At 38.9% G+C, this 20,156-nt stretch overlaps 1 protein-coding gene across 2 annotated transcripts in view; it reads right to left on the minus strand.

Annotated features, from left to right (window-relative positions):
- Nucleotides 1-20,156, minus strand: part of LOC114657963 (transient receptor potential cation channel subfamily V member 6-like) — a 109,424-nt gene that overhangs the window by 77,760 nt on the left and 11,508 nt on the right. For both annotated transcript variants that reach the window (XM_051932088.1, XM_028809954.2), the window contains exon 2: nucleotides 19,984-20,137. In XM_051932088.1, the coding sequence (XP_051788048.1) occupies nucleotides 19,984-20,137 (154 nt within the window). The remainder of the gene's footprint in view (nucleotides 1-19,983; nucleotides 20,138-20,156) is intronic.

Below are 20,156 nucleotides of genomic sequence, written 5' to 3' on the forward strand. Positions count from 1 at the left end.
TACAATGCAATCAGCTTGTTAGTATCTTATTTTAGTTTTTGTGGAAATATGTTGAAATTGTATTAAATTTGTATTTACTATCTGTTTATATCATTCAATTTGCAGCCTTATACATTTCCTTTGAGTAAGTGAGCTAAATGAAACAGCCAACTAATTTCAAGAGGCATATTTGAAAGAGTGTTTAAGTGACTGGTAAAATGAGCTTGAATTCAGCAAGGCCAATACATAGTCTCATTAACAGAAATCAATACAAAGATGAAAAGAACATATATACCACACCAACAACACACACTAGGCTTGAATTAAATAAAAAACTAAGGCTTGATGAATCAGAAAGATTAAAATGTGGCTAGAAAAGCTGAAATATAATATAGACTCTTGGCCATGGTGTAAACATGCTGTTAAATTTAAAGAACAAACCTCAGGAGGGACTCAGCATTCTTCTTTCTAATTTATACTGCTATGGACACAACTGAAATCAAGAATATTCATATATGAACAAAATGCTTAGGTTGAAAAAATATTTTAATGGGGAATGGAATAAACTAACTTGTTAAGATATTGACTATTGTGATACCCTGGTCTGTTTCTCTGTCAATCTGCAAGAAACAAGTTGTCCCCCTTTTGACCAGTTTTGTGGAAATACAGCACATTTATTCTTCAAGGAAACTTGCCAAGACAGTTTGATTTTTGTTGAGATATCTTGAACAGATCATGCTGTACATTTAAATTCTCCAATTGAAAAGCATTGGCGAACTTGCAAGCCTATCTGTCTTAAAGCAGAGAAACATTCATTGTAACATTTTTCTGTGTTTGCAGAAGTATGTTAAACAAAACATTACTCCAGTTGACAACAAACTGGAAGAAGGTTTTGGATTTTTATGTTATTACTAGCTGTGCTACCTGTTTAAGTAATCAACATCAACCTGAGTGTTAACGTTTGCAGTGCACCATCTATTGGAATGTACAGTATTTGGTAATGAATGCAGTAATAAAATGCATTGCATTTTTCATTCAAATAGATAGCACATCACATACATTTGCAGTAAAATGCATTACTACAAATGTTTGTGATGTGCCATCTTTTGCAATGACAAATATAATGCACATGTCTATGTTATATACCATTTGGTATGGGATTAATCAGGTGTTCACAATTCATACTTGACAGAATGCATGCAGAACTGATGTTGCAGCTCGAAATTTTTTCCATTTCAGGTAGTTGCTATAGGGGAAAAGTGTAGTAATTTTATTTAGTGGGATCCTTAAAAAAAATCCAAGAACTATTACCTGACAGTGGTGTAGCTAGTACATTAGGGGGCCCATGGGAAAATATTGAGGGAGCCCAATATAATATTAAGGAAAATTAAATATAAATACTTCAAGAAAAAAAGTTTAATAAAATGTAGATATATGTAATTAAATATGTAGTTTCTTTAAAATAGGTTTTTGTTTGTCAAATTTTTAAATTTTATGTAAGAGGATAAAACAGTAAATACATTATTTCAAAACATGAATAGGCCATTTCAAATTAAAATATGGGGAAAATTATGTGTTGTTTATTTATTTAATTGAAGGAACATTTGTTGAGAATTAATTTTAAACTACTGCTACATGTATATCTAATTAAGCGGGCATTAGTGTTGATCAGCAAAATTTTCCAAAACGTACCTTGCAGCTAATATAAAGCTAATGGCGGAGTGGTGGCTCTGAGGCTAAGGATCTGCGCTGGTATTCCAAAGGTTGCCGGTTCAAATCCCCGTCACTGCCAAAAGAGATCCTGCTCTGCTGGGCCCTTGAGCAAGACCCTTAACCTGTAATTGCTCCAGGGGCGCTGTACAATGGCTGATCCTGCGCTCTGATCCCAAGGGGTATGCGAAAACTACCAAATTCCTAATACAAGAAATTGTATAAGGCGAAACAAAGAACAAAAAATAAATAAATAAATAACTGGACACACTGATGGATGAGGCAATGACAATGCGGTCAGTGTATTTTACAGAGGGAACTAGCTTTGTAATCTATCCAATTTACTGTTGCATGTGTTTATTACAGTTTCTTCCAGTAAAGGCTTCCTTAAATCCTGCAAGTCTGGAAACAGAATGGGAATCCCTGCTTCCCCTCAGCTTGTCTCTTCATTTCAGCCGGGTGGGGTTATCAGATGCATGTGACCACACTGGCTTATGCTTAACATTATTAGGAGAGCCAGCCTTTCTCTCGTGGATCTCATTCTTGATCTGAGATGTGGTGATAGTCTGGATATCTCTATGGGACAGAGAGGGACCCCACACTGCCTGCAAACTCTTTTGTTTTGCATGAGACCATCACCAGTTTGGTGTGAGACTGGACGGCCTCGACGCTGGCACTAATAAGTTGCTCCATCTCTTCCAGCCCTCAGTTTTTCTCCCCTGGGCGATTGGTCATCACATCCTTGTTGCTTTTCAGAACCAACCTACTCGTCTCCCTTCAGAACCATCTGTTCCATCACCATCACCTTCAGTTCCTCCATTATATACAGTACTGGTGCCACTTACCTGTACTGCCAAATCTACCTTAATAGGGAGTCTGAGGCCAAGTCACCACAGGTATTTTTCCAACTGTTTCAGGGGTGCCTCGGCCATAGTCTCCAGTCTCTCAATCATCATGTTTATGCTCCTGATGACCTGTAATAAAGAATGGACGGGCTGAAACACCCTCTCCAGCTCCCAAACATCAAAATCATCATTAATGATTGTTTCGGCCAGAGGTAGGTTTGAATACGGACCCATCCCGTCCACTGGCCATAAGCCGTAGAGCACAGGCCTGTCCATGCTTAGTCAGTTGTCGCATTATCTTACGAGAGTTGGAGTTTTGGAGGTTGGCAATTTATCAACTGGGGTCCACCTTTATCAATTCATCAGAAAACCACTCAGTCACCCCCCGAACCTCCATAACTTTGGTGAAGGTATGTCGACCACTCTTCTTCCCCTTCTCCTTCTGTGAGCTCACATCCATTACATCCATCTGGCAGGGTTCCCGAAAGCACAAGGGCCACCATCCATATGCACGTTCCCATGATCCCTCAGGGCAGGTCACATCAATCTTCAGGAAGTTAAAGGGTGAGGTCCACACTGCTCAATTCATCTGAACACACGCCATTGTTGCCAGTCCCAGGAGCATTCAGTGGCCAGAGACAGGCTTCTGAGCATTCACCATCTATGAGTTACATACACGGAGACACTTAAACCTATCACAGGGCATTGAATCCCTGTGTCCAGTATGTACCACGGATTAGATCACATCATCCAGTACTTCCCTCTTTCAGATGGCCTTTTCACTTCTCTTGTCAGCTCCACTGGTGATGATGATGCCATTCACTGGGCCCCTCGCTGCCTTTCTGGCCGATCTGACTTTCCTCCTCCCCACTTTGGACAGGTAAGGGGTTCGGTGAGCTCACTTGTGCTGTAGTGCTGTTGTGTCAGGGTTTGTCCACAAGAAAACAGGTTTCTGAAAGTTGGCAACCAGAAATTCTGCCAACTATGCCACTAGATAACAGTCAGGGGCACCACCAAGCCTCCCAAACCCCAGACATACAGAGCCCAATACAACTCTAGTTGAAAATGTAAGGATTTTTAATCCAGGCAGCTCAGTGCAATTACAGATGCAGCTAATATACAGTCTTTCTAGCGACTAAGAGCATAGCCCACTGCCTCCTGACTCTGACGCGATAATGTGTTGCAACAGGCTTCTGTTTATGCTGGATCTGGGAGCACTTGCAGTGTTTAACAAGGCCAGTTGGAAGCACTTCTGGGTCATAAGAAAGCCAGGGAAATCCTTCCTCTTCAAAACCCTCTAACTTCCACAAGGGACCCCTACAGGACTGCACTTCTAGATTTCAACTCCCATGCAGCCCTGCAGATGTCCAAACTGGGACTCTATATGAGGGACACTGCCACCAATTATAGTGGGGGATGAATTGGTCCCTTCCATTCTCTTTTTCTGATTCTTGTAGCCTTTGGGCATCCCACACAGGATGGGAATCATAAGGCATCCAACCTGAAAGGGATCCATTACTGAACTGGTTGGGACGCCCATCCATCCTCTGGGGCATACTTTGAATACATCCGTTCAGATATATACATTGATTGAGATATACTGTACATACATTGGTTTGTATAGGTCTGTTCAGATATATGTACATTGTTTGAGATATGTTGGTTTGGATATATATAATAGTTGATATAGATTAGTTTAGATATATGTATATATCGGTTTAAATAGATTGGTTTTGATATGTACATTGGTTTAGATACATCTTAATGTTAACACATCATTCCGATAAATATCAGATTTTTTTTTTCATTTTAGATAATGCCTTCACTTATCGGCTTGGCGGAGTCCTCTTCTTAAGTGGACTAGCCGCATTAGTGGTCAGTTGACGGGCAGTTTTAATTCTGCGCACACGTGGATGTGTACTCCCTTTATGCTGCTAAAAGCACCTGATTTCACAACAGTCAGGAAGAATGAAATGAGAAAGGGGAAAAGCAATCGCAATACGGGTATTGTAATACAGGGTAGTTTACTTCATTTGTTCATGTATTTCATTTCTTTTTGTTGTTTGAGAATTTAAATGCAATTCCTGGGGATGTGTGAGATGTATGTAAGATGATATATACTGTATGTAGGAATAAAGTAAGGATAAGGCAGTGTTCCTCCTCCTCTATCTGAATGGTATAAGCCAATTGGCTTTAAGCGACAAGGGTAGAAAATACTTAAAAGGGCTCAGTGCCAATAGTAAAGGTTCATTTCCCCCTACCCTCCATGCTCACGGTTGTCTTAAAGGTATTTTTCCAATCTTTGTAAGCCAATAAGCCTCCTAGATTTTTGGGAGAGCTTCAGCACTTGGGGAGAGTTAGGTTTTGGCTGCTACAGAGCCATTGGAACAGTTATTCTACCCTTTTCTTTCTACCATTGTATTTTCTGGCAGCTTTGGACTATGTACATGTGACTATTTTGTTCTGCTGGATTGTTACTTTCTTTTTTTTTGTTGTGGATTGAGAGCTGTCCAGCTATGAACTACTAGTGAACACTGACCGAAGAGAGTGTTTAGTAACAATATATATATATATATTGTGATGGATGGCCAGGGCCAATGCCTGGCTAGGATGCCCCTTAATCACATCTGCCAGGGGGACAAGGGTGGGAAGCCAAGTATCTCTCCCTGGACGCTAGATGGTAGCCTCCCTGGGTTGCAGCGGTGCCTCGGACTCCCCCAGGGCTTCATGGGGGTTGGAGTTCTGTGCAACTCTGTGGGGTTCCACAGGTGCCATCAGGGGGTGCTGCAACAGGAGCTGCACTGGGCACTGGTTTCACCTTACCTGGAAGTGCAGCTGGATGTTGGCAATCAAACACCTGAAGCACTTCCGGGTACCCAATAAAAGGGAGCCAGCGACCACCACTGTGCGGCCAGAGTCAGGTGGAAGGAGGACAAAGCTTGCTGAGGAAGAGTGTTTGGTGTTGTTACTGTACTTGGGACTGTGTTGTGTCTGTGGGTATGAGGAAGGCATAGCCCACAGTTGAAGAAAAATATTTATTTTATTTTACACGTATCTCCCGTGTCCAATCTGTGTGTGTGTGTGTGATTTTTGAGTCCTTGTCTTGCACCCCAAAACACGGGGCACTACTTTATCAAAAACAACTTTATTCAGCTTGAAACAGGAACAACATGGTTATTTATTGTAGCAGGATATACCACAGCACAGCAATCAAGCAGGGTTGTGGCCAAGTAATACTGTTCCCTACATTTATATTGTTCCTTGCATCACCCATTGACAACAGACACTTATTTACAGCGAACCACTGCAGCACTGGGATCGCACGGTTGCCCCGGCAATGGATATGCTGTCTTCCACAGACACAGTGATCGCACTTCAGGACACTCTTCGGCATCTCGTCCCATTTGGGGTGGGGGGGAGAGTCACAAAAGAGTTTAGAAACCTTACAATATTGTATTGTGACAAGAATACACAGGAGACGTCAAAGGTTTTGGGCAGCCACCATAATATGGCCTGGCTGCAAATGGGTATCTTTTGCTGAGTTGTGCTTGGTACAAAGTCCAAAACAGAACAGATTTAGATGTGTAAAGATGGTGTCTTTAAAGGCATAGTCCAGAAGTGACATAATCGTGACCGGAAGTGATGTCATTGTTGCTGTTGGAACCAGAAGTGACATCATTGTTGCTGCCAGAACTGGAAGTGACGTTTTCATGGGCGCCAGAAACATGTAGGATTTCCTGTGAATGGTCTGCAGAGGATCAAGAGAGAAAGTAAGTGCACCTCGCCACCCCCTGGTCTGACGAGGAACTACCATTATTCAGGCCCTTTAGCTGCTCCCCATGCACACGTGTGTGATAATATACAGTATATATACACACACACACACATTATATATAATATACTAGCTGTCCCCGGTGGCTCCGCCTGCCTATTAGTGAAACAGGACAATTCCATAAACAAACAGGTATCACTAGCTAAGTGGAGGCAAGGTAAGCTCCAACATATCCAAACCAACACAATCTGTTCCAACTCTGCTTTATTCCTGAATGGCCCCTCATAGAGTTTCGGCTGCCTGTTCTCTTACAGGTCTAGTCACTGCACTATGTTTATCCACAAAAAGAACAGATGGTACTTTATCTGCAAAGAACAAGTTGCATTGTTGTTAGTTTATTGCTTATGCTAAACAATGGTAATCGTTTTGTAATTATTGTATAAATTAACTGGCATAGCGCCTGCCTGTCAGACTTGTCATGAGATTTTCCTGAATGTAATCTCTACTGGTGTGTGTGTGTGCGTGTGTGTGTTTATGCAAGTTGTACTTTTTTATAGTATTTCTCAAGTCTTGCAACAGTGTGATCACATTGCAGTTGAATGTTTCTAAAAGTGATAATTGTCTTGTTAGTGTTAAGGATAAAAAGTCACACTGTAGACAGTTTAAACATTTGTAAAGCATTTTGCTTGATGCCTTTTCACACTTAGTATGTGTAAAGTGAACCAAATTAACTTTGCTTTAAATAAATGGCAAAGTGAAAAAATAAGATAAGATAAATAAGTCTCTTTTTCTTTCAATGTACGAAAGAAATGGGACATCATTAAAAATATATTTAGCTTCTTTTTCTGATCTGCTTATGTAGCCTTTAAACTTTTCATTTTGCATGTGGTTTAAAAAAAATATTAAATGTGATTTCAAGCCTGTGAGAATTTCATCAAGAACTGTAAAAAGATGCATTGGTTTCTATTGATGGCAACCCTGCCCAACAGCTTGTGATTCTATAATGTACTCATATATTTACTGGACTACAACAAAATTACACAAATATAGAATAAAGTTTTTATACAGAAAAAAAGTTTTTTCAAAACCTAAAAAACATTAGTCTGAAAATTCAGTGAAATTTCAGTGTTAAGGACCTGTTTAAGTAGCTGTACACTGAGGGTGGGGACTGCAAATACACAGGTATAAGCAAACAAGAAAGAATTTTGTGATAAAAGTTCATCTTATAAACACCACTTTTTCAAATAAGGGTGTTAAGAAATTTTCCTATAGGTAATGGATTGAGAGATACTCTCAGCTCACTGCTATTTGAGCATAGGAACTGGCATAACCTACAACATAAAGAGATTCATAAATTGGTGGATATGAATATTGCATACTGAAGAATGAAAGTATGACAGCTGTTAATGGTATATTTGGTTGTCATAGCTCTTTTAATTATACTTCACCATACATATCATGTATAGGTGCCTGTATTATGTGGTATATCCCTCTACTTACCCTTTACCTAGGGGTAAGTGTACTCATCAGATTCGTTACCGGGTTGGTCTACTGTCACACCTTAAGATTATCACACACATGCATAGATATACACATACACACAGACCCTAATTACAACAGTGCCCCATGAATGACACATACACAGCTGGTTAACCTCTAGCACTTCAAACCACACAAGTGCCTTAGGAATAACACAGTCTGTCACTCTTTTTCAGCACTTCTAGAGACTTTCTTATTATTGGCATGAACAACATACAAGGATTTAAATATATCTCAGACCTAAATATTACTTTTGGTCTCCAGGAATATATTTGAAACATACAAAGGCTCAGAATCTCTGACTATAGGCCATTTATCAGCCAAGAATGCCTTACTTTATGTACTGTTACCCACTATTGGGTGGAGCTCTCACCCGCAGCCTTAATAAACCTCTCAGCACTAGGTGCTCAAAGAAATCTACCTTATCACTTCAATCACTCTAGACATTAAGACAAAACATAGAAAGTTAAAAGCAGCATGGTATTTATTACAGGAATAATAATAATAGTAGAACAAAGAGTAATACGAAACAGGACTGATAGTAAAGTCTGGACATATATAGCCTTTAGAAAAAGCTTAAAAAAAGTTAAAGATGATAAGGATGAATGTCGCAGGCGGCTTGTGATCTAGCACTCGTAGTTGTTCATTAGATGCTTTTCTGACGATCAGATGGAAACGGTTGCATATTGACGTCGCTCTGTTCTCTTTTGACGTCGCTCTCTTGTCTTCTTCTGAAGTTGTCCTTCAGCCAAGGTATATTTATTATAAAATATGTGATTTTTAGATTTTCCAATTGGCTGTCTGTCAATATGATGAATGAATTCACTCATCCGTTTTCCCAAACAACAAAAGTTTTAATGTTGCTTAGTACTATTGGCATGTTTTCCTTTCCCAGGCTGTAAACCAATTTTGCAACTTGTTGTCCCAGATCTCAAACAAATGGTACTGTGATTTCAGAATAAAGATTGCCTTTGATCTTAGCTGTCCATGCAAGTATTAAATTCTTTGTTTTGTCTTGAACAAAATATAATGAAAATATAGTCCAAAATTTACAGATATTGCACCCCACAACAGTGCCTTTTCTGTTGACTTTTTCACATTTATATTTAAGTTACTTTTTCTCACCATACAGGCAATTCTACATTTATTTAATGTGTTCTAATAGATGGATGTCCTCCATGGTTTAATATATAGTATTGTAATGTGAACTGGACAGGCTTGATTGTTTTAGCTGTAAGGACTGTGCATTACTCATGTGCTTCAAAAAAGAATGAAACAGCCTTGTTTTTCAAGCTAAATTTTACAGTGGTGTATGTTAGGAAAGCTTAACATAGTTTAGCCTAAGATACACACTCATAAATGCATATTTTGGGTCAAAAATGGTTAGTTGTATTATATAGTGTTACTAGCAAAATACCTGCGCTTCGCAGCAGAGAAGTAGTGTGTTAAAGAGGTTATGTAAACATATATATACATTCTACATATACATATATATACATACATATACACATCCACATATACATATATATACATATACAAATGTACACATCTACATATATATACACATATGTACATATATATATATACATATAAATATATACATATCTACATATATATATATATACACATATATATATAGATATGCACATATATATATAAATATAGACATAAATATATACATACATACATACATTCACATATACATACTGTATATATAGCAAAATACCCAGGCTTCGCAGCAGAGAAGTAGTGTGTTAAAGAGGTTATGTAAACATATATATACATATACATATATACACATATCTACATATACATATATATACATATATATATATATATATATATATACATATACACATCCACATATATATACACATACATATACACACATACATAAACATACATATACATCCATCCATCCATCCATCCTCTTCATATATACATACATACATAGTGCGTTGTAACACGGGTTGTGATTGTTACATGGGAGGGAGATGACAAATCACAGCTTCCCACTTTCTAATCGGGCCTGTGATTGGTGCTTTGACTGATGCCTAGATCCCACAGTATGTCCCCTTAGGAGAGGCGTTAGGCAAGTGTAATTGAATAGTGGTGCTGCAAGTTTAGCTTTACACCTGTTTTTAAGGCTTATTGACTGAAAGGGGCTTTCATGAAAAAACTTAGGGCGTTGCTACAGGATACACCCTCCACAAGTTAAGGAAGTAAAAATAAAGGTATATATTTCTGCTTTATTTAAACCTTTTAAGTTTGTATGCGGGCGGCATGGTGGCGCAGTGAAAGGTGCCAGTTAGGAGACCCGGGTTCGCTTCCTGGCGTGGAATTTGAATGTTCTCCCCGTGTCTGTCTGGGTTTCCTCCGGGTACTCCAGTTTCCTCCCACAATCCAAAGACATGCAGGTTAGGTGCATTGGCGATTCTAAATTGTCCCTGGTGTGTGGGTGTGTGTAGGTGTGTGCGCCCTGCGGTGGACTGGCACCTTGCCCGGGGTTTGTTTCCTGCCTTGTGCCCTGTGTTGGCAGGGATTGTCTCCTGTATTTAGGATATAGCGGGTTGGATAATGGATGGATGGACATTTGTATGCATAGCCCTATTTGCCCACTTTTCATTTTTTTTCTTTCTTCAGTAATATTTCAGCAAACCCGGAGCTTGTCAGTTCAAATCCTGGTACTGACACCACTGTGTGACCCTGAGGAAGTCACTTCACCTGCCTGTGCTGCAAAAAACAAAAGTAATGTAACAAATTGTACCTCAGATGTTGCAAGTTGCTGGAATAAAGGCATAAGTAAAATAGATAAATATGTATTATACACATAGGAACTATTCATTTATTTTCAGTTAAGTCATCTGCAGCAAACCTTTATAAATGAGGGTTTCTCCTTTTTAGTTTCTTCTTCATTGAGGTTTTCTCTTGGAGAGCTTTTTTCATTTCATTGAAAATTAAAGCAGCAGCTGCCAAAATATGTAGCTTTCTTATTAATTTTTCAACATTGTGTAAAATAACTTTATAAAAAATAATATAAAAGGTTTAAATACCTAAAAGGTTATCCTTTTACACTAAAATATTACTAAAGAGATACAAAAAAAGTAAAATGCATATGTTCTTTTTCTTTAAGGAGATTAAATATTACTGAAAAAAAAAAAAAAACTAAAACAGCCAAATGGGGCTAATATTCGAACTTAAAAGGTTTAAATATAACAGAAATATATACTTTTATTTTTACTTCCTTAACTTGTGGAGGGTGTATCCTGTAGCAAAGCCCTAACTTTTTTCGTGAAAGCCCGTTTCAGTCAATAAGTCTTAAAAACAGGTGTAAAGATATTGACAAGAAGCTACGCAAACCCACCAAGACATGGAATCGTTTAAATCAAGTATCATTACATCTTCCTTTCTTAAAGAGAAGTATGGCAGTACTTATAAGCTTACATATATATATATATAGACATACATACATATATATATATATATATATATATATATATATATATATATATATATATATATACCTATCTATATCTATATCTATATATGTATATCTATATATCTATATCTCTATATACATCTATATATATATATATATATATATATATATATATATATATATATATATATATATATATATATATATATATCTAAATCCCCGCGAAGTACTGCTTTTAAATTTTTATTAAGAAGAAAACCTTTTTAAATTGAGGGAAAATATACCAATAACAATTTGTTAAGGATCTGTTTTTTTGTGAAGCTGACTTCACAAAGCCTCTCCACTGTTTTATAAACGAACGCCATATAAGGTTTTCCTTTTTCCTTGCTTCGCCAAGGAAGGAGCCTTTTTATTAAATCCAAGGGTTCTTCGCTTTTTTTTTTTGCTTTTTTTACGATTGTTATAGTTCTGTTTGTATACCACGTTGTCAGTTCAGCACTCCAGTTGTAATATGACTAAGCCGTGCAAGCTTACTGTTAAGAATGCAACGTATAGTTGTACAGGAGAAAAGCAATCTTGCCTCAAATCAATGGCAACCTTTTGTAGGTCTATGAACTTAATTTAAACTTTAGGTTTACACGGTGCTTTCTTTCCGAAGTACTTGCACTCATGAATATGTCTGTATGCGTCAGTCGCTCAAATCCATGCGCTTCGCACCGGCGAAGTACTGCTTTTAAATTTTTATTAAGAAGAAAAGAAAACCTTTTTAAATTGAGGGAAAATATACCAATAACAATTTGTTAAGGATCTGTTTTTTTGTGAAGCTGACTTCACACAGCCTCTCTGCTGTTTTATAAACGAACGCCATATAAGGTCTTCCTTTTTCGTTGCTTCACCAACGGAAGCAGCCTTTTTATTTAATCCACGGGTTGTCCGCTGTTTTTTTCTTTCTTTTTTTACGATTGTTATAGTTCTGTTTGTATACCACGTTGTCAGTTCAGCACTCCGGTTGTAATATGACCAAGCTGTGTAAGTACACTCTTGAGAATGCAACGTATAGTTGTACAGGAGAAAAGCAATCTTTCCTGAAATCAATGGCAACCTTTTGTAGGTCTATGAACTTAATTTAAACTTTAGGTTTACACGGTGCTTTCTTTCTGAAGTACCTGCACTCATGAATATGTCTGTATGCGTCAGTCGCTCAAATCCCCGCGCTTCGCACCGGCGAAGTACAGCATTTTGCGCACTATAAGGCGCACTTAAAAGCCTTTCATTTTCTCAAAAATCCACGGTGCGCCTTTAAATTCAGTGCGCCTTATGTGTGCACTGAGTTCCAAAATCTGTAAAAATGTTGTTGTGCATTTTAGTAAGCGCTCCACTTGATTGACTGTCAGACCATTTCCTGCCGACATAGGGACATAGTAATACGTACACTACGAACGCTGGCGGCGATAAACAAATTGCTGAACATTACGTAAAGCCACATACAGACGTACACTTACCTCCGCCACGCCTACGGCAGGTAGGTATATTGTACTAATGGTGCACTGCGAAACAACTTTTGTTTGGCTAAGGACCCTGAAAATGGCATCAGAGAAGAGACATGCTTACGATGCACAATTCAAACTACAGGCTATCAGTTACGTGGTTGTAAATGGGAATAGAGCAGCAGCGAGAGAATTTAAAATCAATGAATCTATGGTTCGGAAGTGGAGGAAGCAGGAGAATGAATTGCGCCAAGTTAAAAAGACAAAAAAGAGTTTCCGCGGGAACAAGGCGAGGTGGCCAGAGTTGGAAGACCAACTTGAACAATGGATTCCTGAACAAAGAGCAGCCGAGAGAATCGTCTCTACAGTCACCATTCGACTGAAGGCAATAACGATAGCACAAGACATGAAGCTCAAACACTTTCAAGGAGGTCCGTCTTGGTGCTTTCGTTTTATGAAAAGGCGCCATCTCGCCATCCACGCACAAACTACCGTGGCGCAGCAACTGCCAGCGGATTACAGAAAAGCTGACCATCTTCCGCACCTACTGCAGCAACAAGATTACTGACAAAAAAATCCAGCCCAACCACATCACCAACATGGACGAGGTCCCTCTCGCTTTTGACATCCCCGTGAACCATACTGTGGAGAAAAAGGGGACCAGCATGGTATCTATACGCACCACGGGGCATGAGAAGTTGGCTTTCACTGTTGTTCTTGGTTGCCACGGTAATGGACAGAAACTACCACCCTTGTCATTTTTAAGAGGAAGACGCTGCCAAAAGAAAAGTTTCCAGTCGGAGTCATCATTAAGGCCAATCCAAAGGGCTGGATGGACGAGGAGAAAATGAGAGAGTGGCTGAGAGAGGTGTATGTGAAGAGACCGGGCGGGTTTTTCCATGCATCACCGTCTTTGTTGATCTGCGACTCCATGCGTGCCCATATCAAAGTATCTATCTATCTATCTATCTATCTATCTATCTATCTATCTATCTATCTATCTATCTATCTATCTATCTATCTATCTATCACCGCTACTGTGAAAAAACAAGTGAAGCAAATGAATACGGAGCTTGCCATCATTCCGGGAGGATTAACAAAAGAACTCCAACCGCTGGACATCAGTGTAAACAGGGCGTTCAAAGTGAAGTTGCGAGCATCATGGGAGCAATGGATGAGAGACGGCGAACACACCTTTACTAAGACTGGGAGGCAGCGCCGGGTGAGTTACGCCACAATATGTGAATGGATTGTGGATGCCTGGGCTAAGGTGTCTGCTTCGACTGTTTTCTGAGCTTACGCGAAAGCTGGAATCATTGCTGAACAGCCACCCCGCAACGAGACTGACTCCGACAATGACGAGAGGGAACCCAGCATGTTTGATGGCGAACTTGCCCATCTGTTCAATTCAGATACAGAAGGTGAGGACTTCGATGGATTTGTGACAACAGACTGATCAAAAAACAATGTGAGTGTATTTTTAAATACGTAGTAGAATAAGGTTTAACTAAACTCATTGTTTTGCTTCTGTTACCTTGTTTTTGCATGCGCCGAATAATACGGTGCGCCTTATGTATGGCTTAAGTACAGAAATAAGCCCCGCAATTGAGAGTGCGCCTTTCAATCCAGTGCGCCTTATGGTGCGCAAAATACTGTACTGCTTTTAAATTTTTATTAAGAAGAAAAGAAAACCTTTTTAAATTGAGGGAAAATATACCAATAACAATTTGTTAAGGATCTGTTTTTTTGTGAAGCTGCCTTCACTCGAGTGATCACTTCGAGCTGACTTGCTGGCTAACCATAAGCGTTACCTGGTAGGTAACCACCCATACAATCAGATTGTGAATCAGACTACAAATGCCGTGAATGTAATTACCCTGATCTACATGCTGTCAAATAAACGAACCACACGCCGTGGCACAATTTTAGGGGCTTCGCCTCTAGCGCTGACGTCCGAGGTTCGATTCCCATAAGGGAGTGAAGTGAGCGCTTTGCACCGGCGAAGTACTGCTTTTAAATTTTTATTAAGAAGAAAAGAAAACCTTTTTAAATTAAGTCTTAAAAAGAGGTGTAAAGATATTGACAATAAGCTACGCAAACCCACCAAGACATGCAATCGTTTAAATCAAGGCGCGAGTCGAAAAACACCATCCCATAATATTAGTTAACGATTAACACATTTCTATATGTATTGTAAGCATACAATACAACTGATAATATGTTGCGCTTATTTATCTGGTGTACCAACATTTTTGTGCGTTTAACGGCTGAAATCTAACGTGGTTTGTGCCCTTCAGAATGAAAACAGTTTGCATTTACCTTTTTAATAAAAGGCAAGCTTTTAAGCCTGAGAAATCACCCCGTAAATGCACACGTTTAATTGCACATGTGTTAATATGTATGCTTACACAGTATTAAAAGACACTCAACAATTAACGTCATTTACCTTCGTTCCCGCGTTTGACTCGTGCTGTAAATCTCTTCCTTGTTTTCAGTTCACGTGATTACGTAGGAGGCGTGATGATGCAATACATGACTCCGCCTCCTCCATTAGAGTATATGGACAAAAAACAGGTTCCAGTTATGACCATTACACATAGAATTTCGAAATGAAACCTGCCTAACTTTTGTAAGTAAGCTGTAAGGAATGAGCCTGCCAAATTTCAGCCTTCTACCTACACGGGAAGTTGGAGAATTAGTGATGAGTGAGTGAGTGAGTCAGTCAGTCAGTCAGTCAGTCAGTCAGTCAGTCAGTCAGTCAGTCAGTCAGTCAGTCAGTGAGGGCTTTGCCTTTTATTAGTATAAATGAATGCTTATACAAATGGTGATCAGAAAAAAAATATTTTATCTTGTCTTTTACTGACTGAATATGACAGAGATGAGCAACATCTAACTTCAGGGTGAAAACATTCAAAGATTTGTCTTTCAGACATGCAGGAATTTGGCACACAGAAAGACTGAACTATTTTTTGACTGAATCAAAAATCACAGAGAAAAACTAAAGATAAGTTATGACCAGAAAATTCACCAAATGATTACTTTTAATTGTTCCTTTTTAAAAGCTAAAATTTTCACTGTTTGATAAGGTGCTTCCTTCTTTGGAAGCCTACTGACATCATCAAGACCACATACTGTAAGTAGCAGTAGTGGTGACTATAGACAGTAGCAAACAAAATAGCATTACTATGATGTCACCAATAAAACAGTTAAATAATAATAAAAATAAAAATGAATGTATCAAATACAAATAATTAAATATAAAATGTTAGAGTTTCTAATGTGTTCCTAATGTATAGACAGGCTGTTTCCTAATTAAAAAAGATCTAGTACAATGAAAACAGTCTAATTGAATTTCTATGTTTTACTAGTGAAACTTAAAAGAATACAATCTTTTGCTTATTTCTTTTGTATTGCGCTTCAACGTGCATGCCTTATTAATCCCCTGGGCTTACTACTATGTAGTAACTTTGGGTTAGCACTAAGCAGGGTATTCTGAACTACATATCAATATCAATCAATCAATGCATCCATCCATTTTATAGCTCAGTTGTCCATTTCAGGTTCATGGGTAGCTAGTGCATATCAAAGTACAACTGGAAAAAGGCAGGAACCACTCTTAACCGATTAAAAGCCACACTCACTCATTTACTCAAACTACAAATATATGAAAAATTTTGGGAACCCTTCTTTATTCTTTGGATTTTTGTTTATCATTGGCTGAGCTTTCGAAGCAGCAACTTCCTTTTAATATATGACATATATATACCTTATGGAAACAGTAGTATTCCAGCAGTGACATTTAGTTTATTGGATTAATAGAAAATATGCAATATGCATCATAACAAAATTAGACAGGAGCATAAATTAGGGCACCCCAACAGAGATATTGTATCAATACTTAATTGAGCCTCCTTTTGCAAATATAACAGCCTTTAGACGCCTCCTATAGCCTTTGATGAGTGTCTGTATTCTGGATGGAGGTATTTTTGACCATTCTTCCATACACAATCTCTCCAGTTCAGTTAAATTTGATGGCTGCCAGCATGAACAGCCCGCTTCAAATCATCCCATAGATTTTCTATGAAATTGGGACTGTGACGGCCATTCCAGAACATTGTACTTCTCCCTCTGTATGAATGCCATTGTAGATTTCGAACTGTGTTTTGGGTCATTGTCTTGTTGGAATATCCAACCCCTGCGTAACTTCAACTTTGTGACTGATGCTTGAACATTATCCTGAAGAATTTGTTGATATTGGGTTGAATTCATTCGACCCTCGACTTTAACAAGGGCCCCAGTCCCTGAACTAGCCACACAGCCCCACAGCATGATGGAACCTCCACCAAATTTGATAGTAGGTAGCAGGTGTTTTTCTTGGAATGCAGTGTTCTTCTTCTGCCATGCAAAGCCCTTTTTGTTATGACCAAATAACTCAATGTTTGCCTCATCAGTCCAAAGCACTTTGTTCCAAAATGAATCTGGCTTATCAAAATGAGCATTTCCATATAACAAGCGACCCTGTTTGTGGCGTGAGTGCAGAAAGGGCTTCTTTCTTATCACCCTGCCATACAGATGTTCTTTGTGAAAATTGCACTGAATTGTAGAACAATGTACAGATACACCACCTGCAGCAAGATGTTCTTGCAGGTCTTTGGAGGTGATTGTAGGTTGTCTGTAACCATTCTCACAATCCTGTGCATATGCCGATCTTGTATTTTTCTTGGCCTGCCAGACCTGCTGGGTTTAACAGCAACTATACCTGTGGCCTTCCATTTCCTGATTACATTCCTTACAGTTGAAACTAACAGTTTAAACCTCTGAGATAGCTTTTTGTAGCCTTCCCCTAAACCATGATACTGAACATTCTTTGTTTTCAGATCTTTTGAGAGTTAATTTGAGGATCCCATGCTGTCACTCTTCAGAGGAGAGTCAATGGGAAGCACAACTTGCATTTGACCACCTTAAATATCTTTTCTCATGATTGGACACACCTGTCTATGAAGTTCAAGGCTTAACGAGCTAATCCAACCAATTTGGTGTTGCAAGTAATCAGTATTGAGCAGTTACATGCATTCAAATCAGCAAAATTACAAGGATACCCACATTTTTGCACAGCCAGTATTTCACGTTTAATTTAATTTCATACAACTAAATACTGCTTCACTAAAAATCTTTGTTCGGAAAACACCCCAGTACTCAGATGTTCCTATGAAATGAAAGACATACCACTGTTATCTTTTTTGTTGAAAGTAAATTATTATGCAGGCCGAGAGGGGTTCCCAAACTTGTTCATAGGACTGTAACTCTGACTGGGCCAGTTTAAAGTTTTCAGTTAACTTAACTTTCATAGCTTTCAGATGTCAGAGGTTCCTGATGAAAGACCCACATAGACACAGAGATAACATTCAAACGGCATACGAATACTGACGTTGTCAGTGTTCTAACATGAAATTAAAAATGCTTATAGAAAAAAGGCTAATTGCCAAAAAACAATAATAAGCCAAGTTCCCCTGGGGACAAATAAAGGTCTATCTGTCTGTCTGTCAACCCATTGCCTAATTAATGTTATTCTTGAGCTGGTGTAATGGAAAACAGGATTGCAGAGTTACTTAGTTTGAAGGGTTAACAAAAAAAGAGAGAGAGAGAATCAAACATGTGGAAATTATACAGAACAGAAGTTACATTTTCAGCAAAAAAAATATATATCATATATGCCTTGTACTACATATGTGCAAACTGCAAATTTTATACAAGTAAAATTATACTTCAACATTATTATTATTATTATTATATCATCTACATATGCATACGTTTTATACCTTTCTATAAGTCATTTCCTTATTGGACAGGGGAAACAAAAATAAAGCTGTGACGATGCGGGTTTGCTCCATGCTCTCATCTTGCTTTTGGGAGCCCTTGAACCCGACACCGTTGGTAATGTCACCGATGAGCTTGGCAGGGAGGCAAAACAATGAAACAAGGGGATGGTGTAAAAGTGCCAAGTGCCTTTATTTTTAAATCAACAAAACAGTGTCCAAATAAATAGTGTTGTGCATCAATTCCTTAAATAAATAATCCAGATGTGAACAGTGGAGGTTAAAATCCAATAGAAAAACTCTTTAAAAAACAACTAGGTTAAAACAATGGCCGGAAGCAGTCTCTTTAAAAACACAAAGCCCAGTGCCTTCTTTTACTGGTGACTCCCCCATTTCTCCCATCCAGGCTATGCACCAGGGGAGTCACCTTACATGCAGCTGACCTTCTTTGCTCTACTGGTCTGGTGGCCTTCCAATCCCTGGCTCAGGTTCTGCTCACCTAGACCGCGACCAGGACGCTCACACTGGGGCTTCTATTCCAAATCTCCGACTCCTGCTGCCTTCGCTGTGGTGAGCCAACCTTCTCCCGGTCACTCCTGCACCAAACAAGTGCTCAGCAGGAGTGACCACTACCATCAGCCCTCGGGTGCTGGCCAAACACCTCACTCGAGCTCGTCTCTCCCAGCTGCTTGTTATCGGCACAAGCCTGCGCTCATTCATTCTCCTTCTCTCCTGTACCTGCTTTCTCTCCCCTGCTTCCTGCCGTCTTCTCCTCCTTAACCTCCATCTGTCTTTTCTTTCTTTATCTTCCCTACTAGCCACCTCGCGCTTCTATATATCACGGGGATGTGGATCAGCTGTGGCAATCAGCAGCTCCCGGGAACAATTATGGATGCAAATGACTCCTCACCTGTGCACTTAAGTGAGAACCGCCCGTGTAACGAATTCCCCGGGAACCGCTCGGCCACACACCACCACGCCCCCTCGCTAAGCCGCAAGTGCTGTGATTATTTATTTTAAAAGTGGCCTTTTTGACATGAGCTGTGGACCCGCTACACCACAAAAACATGCCATAATTAAAGGAGGTTATTTCAATATAATAACAACAACAATGAATAAACTTATAAGGGCTGAATGGTCTCAGTATAAGCTTCTAATGTTCCTACTTAATTGCTCTAATTTATGCTTCTCCTGATCACTACTAATGTTAAATTCATTCAAATGAGCTTGGTTATAGAGAAAGATATTCTGAATCAAAGTCAGATATCTTCATTTTTTTGTAATAACTTCATAGTTCTTACTCACTATTGCCCAAATTAGGAACTTGCAAAATTGATTCACACTACTATAGTATAAATTAAGACAAGCAGAATAACCTTGTTTAGTCCTTACTTACCTCTGGAACTGCTGTAGGTGAGCTTCATCTATTACTTCTTGCCAGTCTTTCTTGTGGCTATGTCTATATACAAGTTCACTCCACCATTCGCTCATTAATTGTTTAGCACGTAAAACTAGAGGAGGTTTTGTGGTGTTAAACTCTGCACTGGACACTGTTAAAACAAAATATAT

Source organism: Erpetoichthys calabaricus, chromosome 9 (assembly GCF_900747795.2).
Source record: "Erpetoichthys calabaricus chromosome 9, fErpCal1.3, whole genome shotgun sequence".
NCBI classification, from domain to species: domain Eukaryota; kingdom Metazoa; phylum Chordata; class Cladistia; order Polypteriformes; family Polypteridae; genus Erpetoichthys; species Erpetoichthys calabaricus.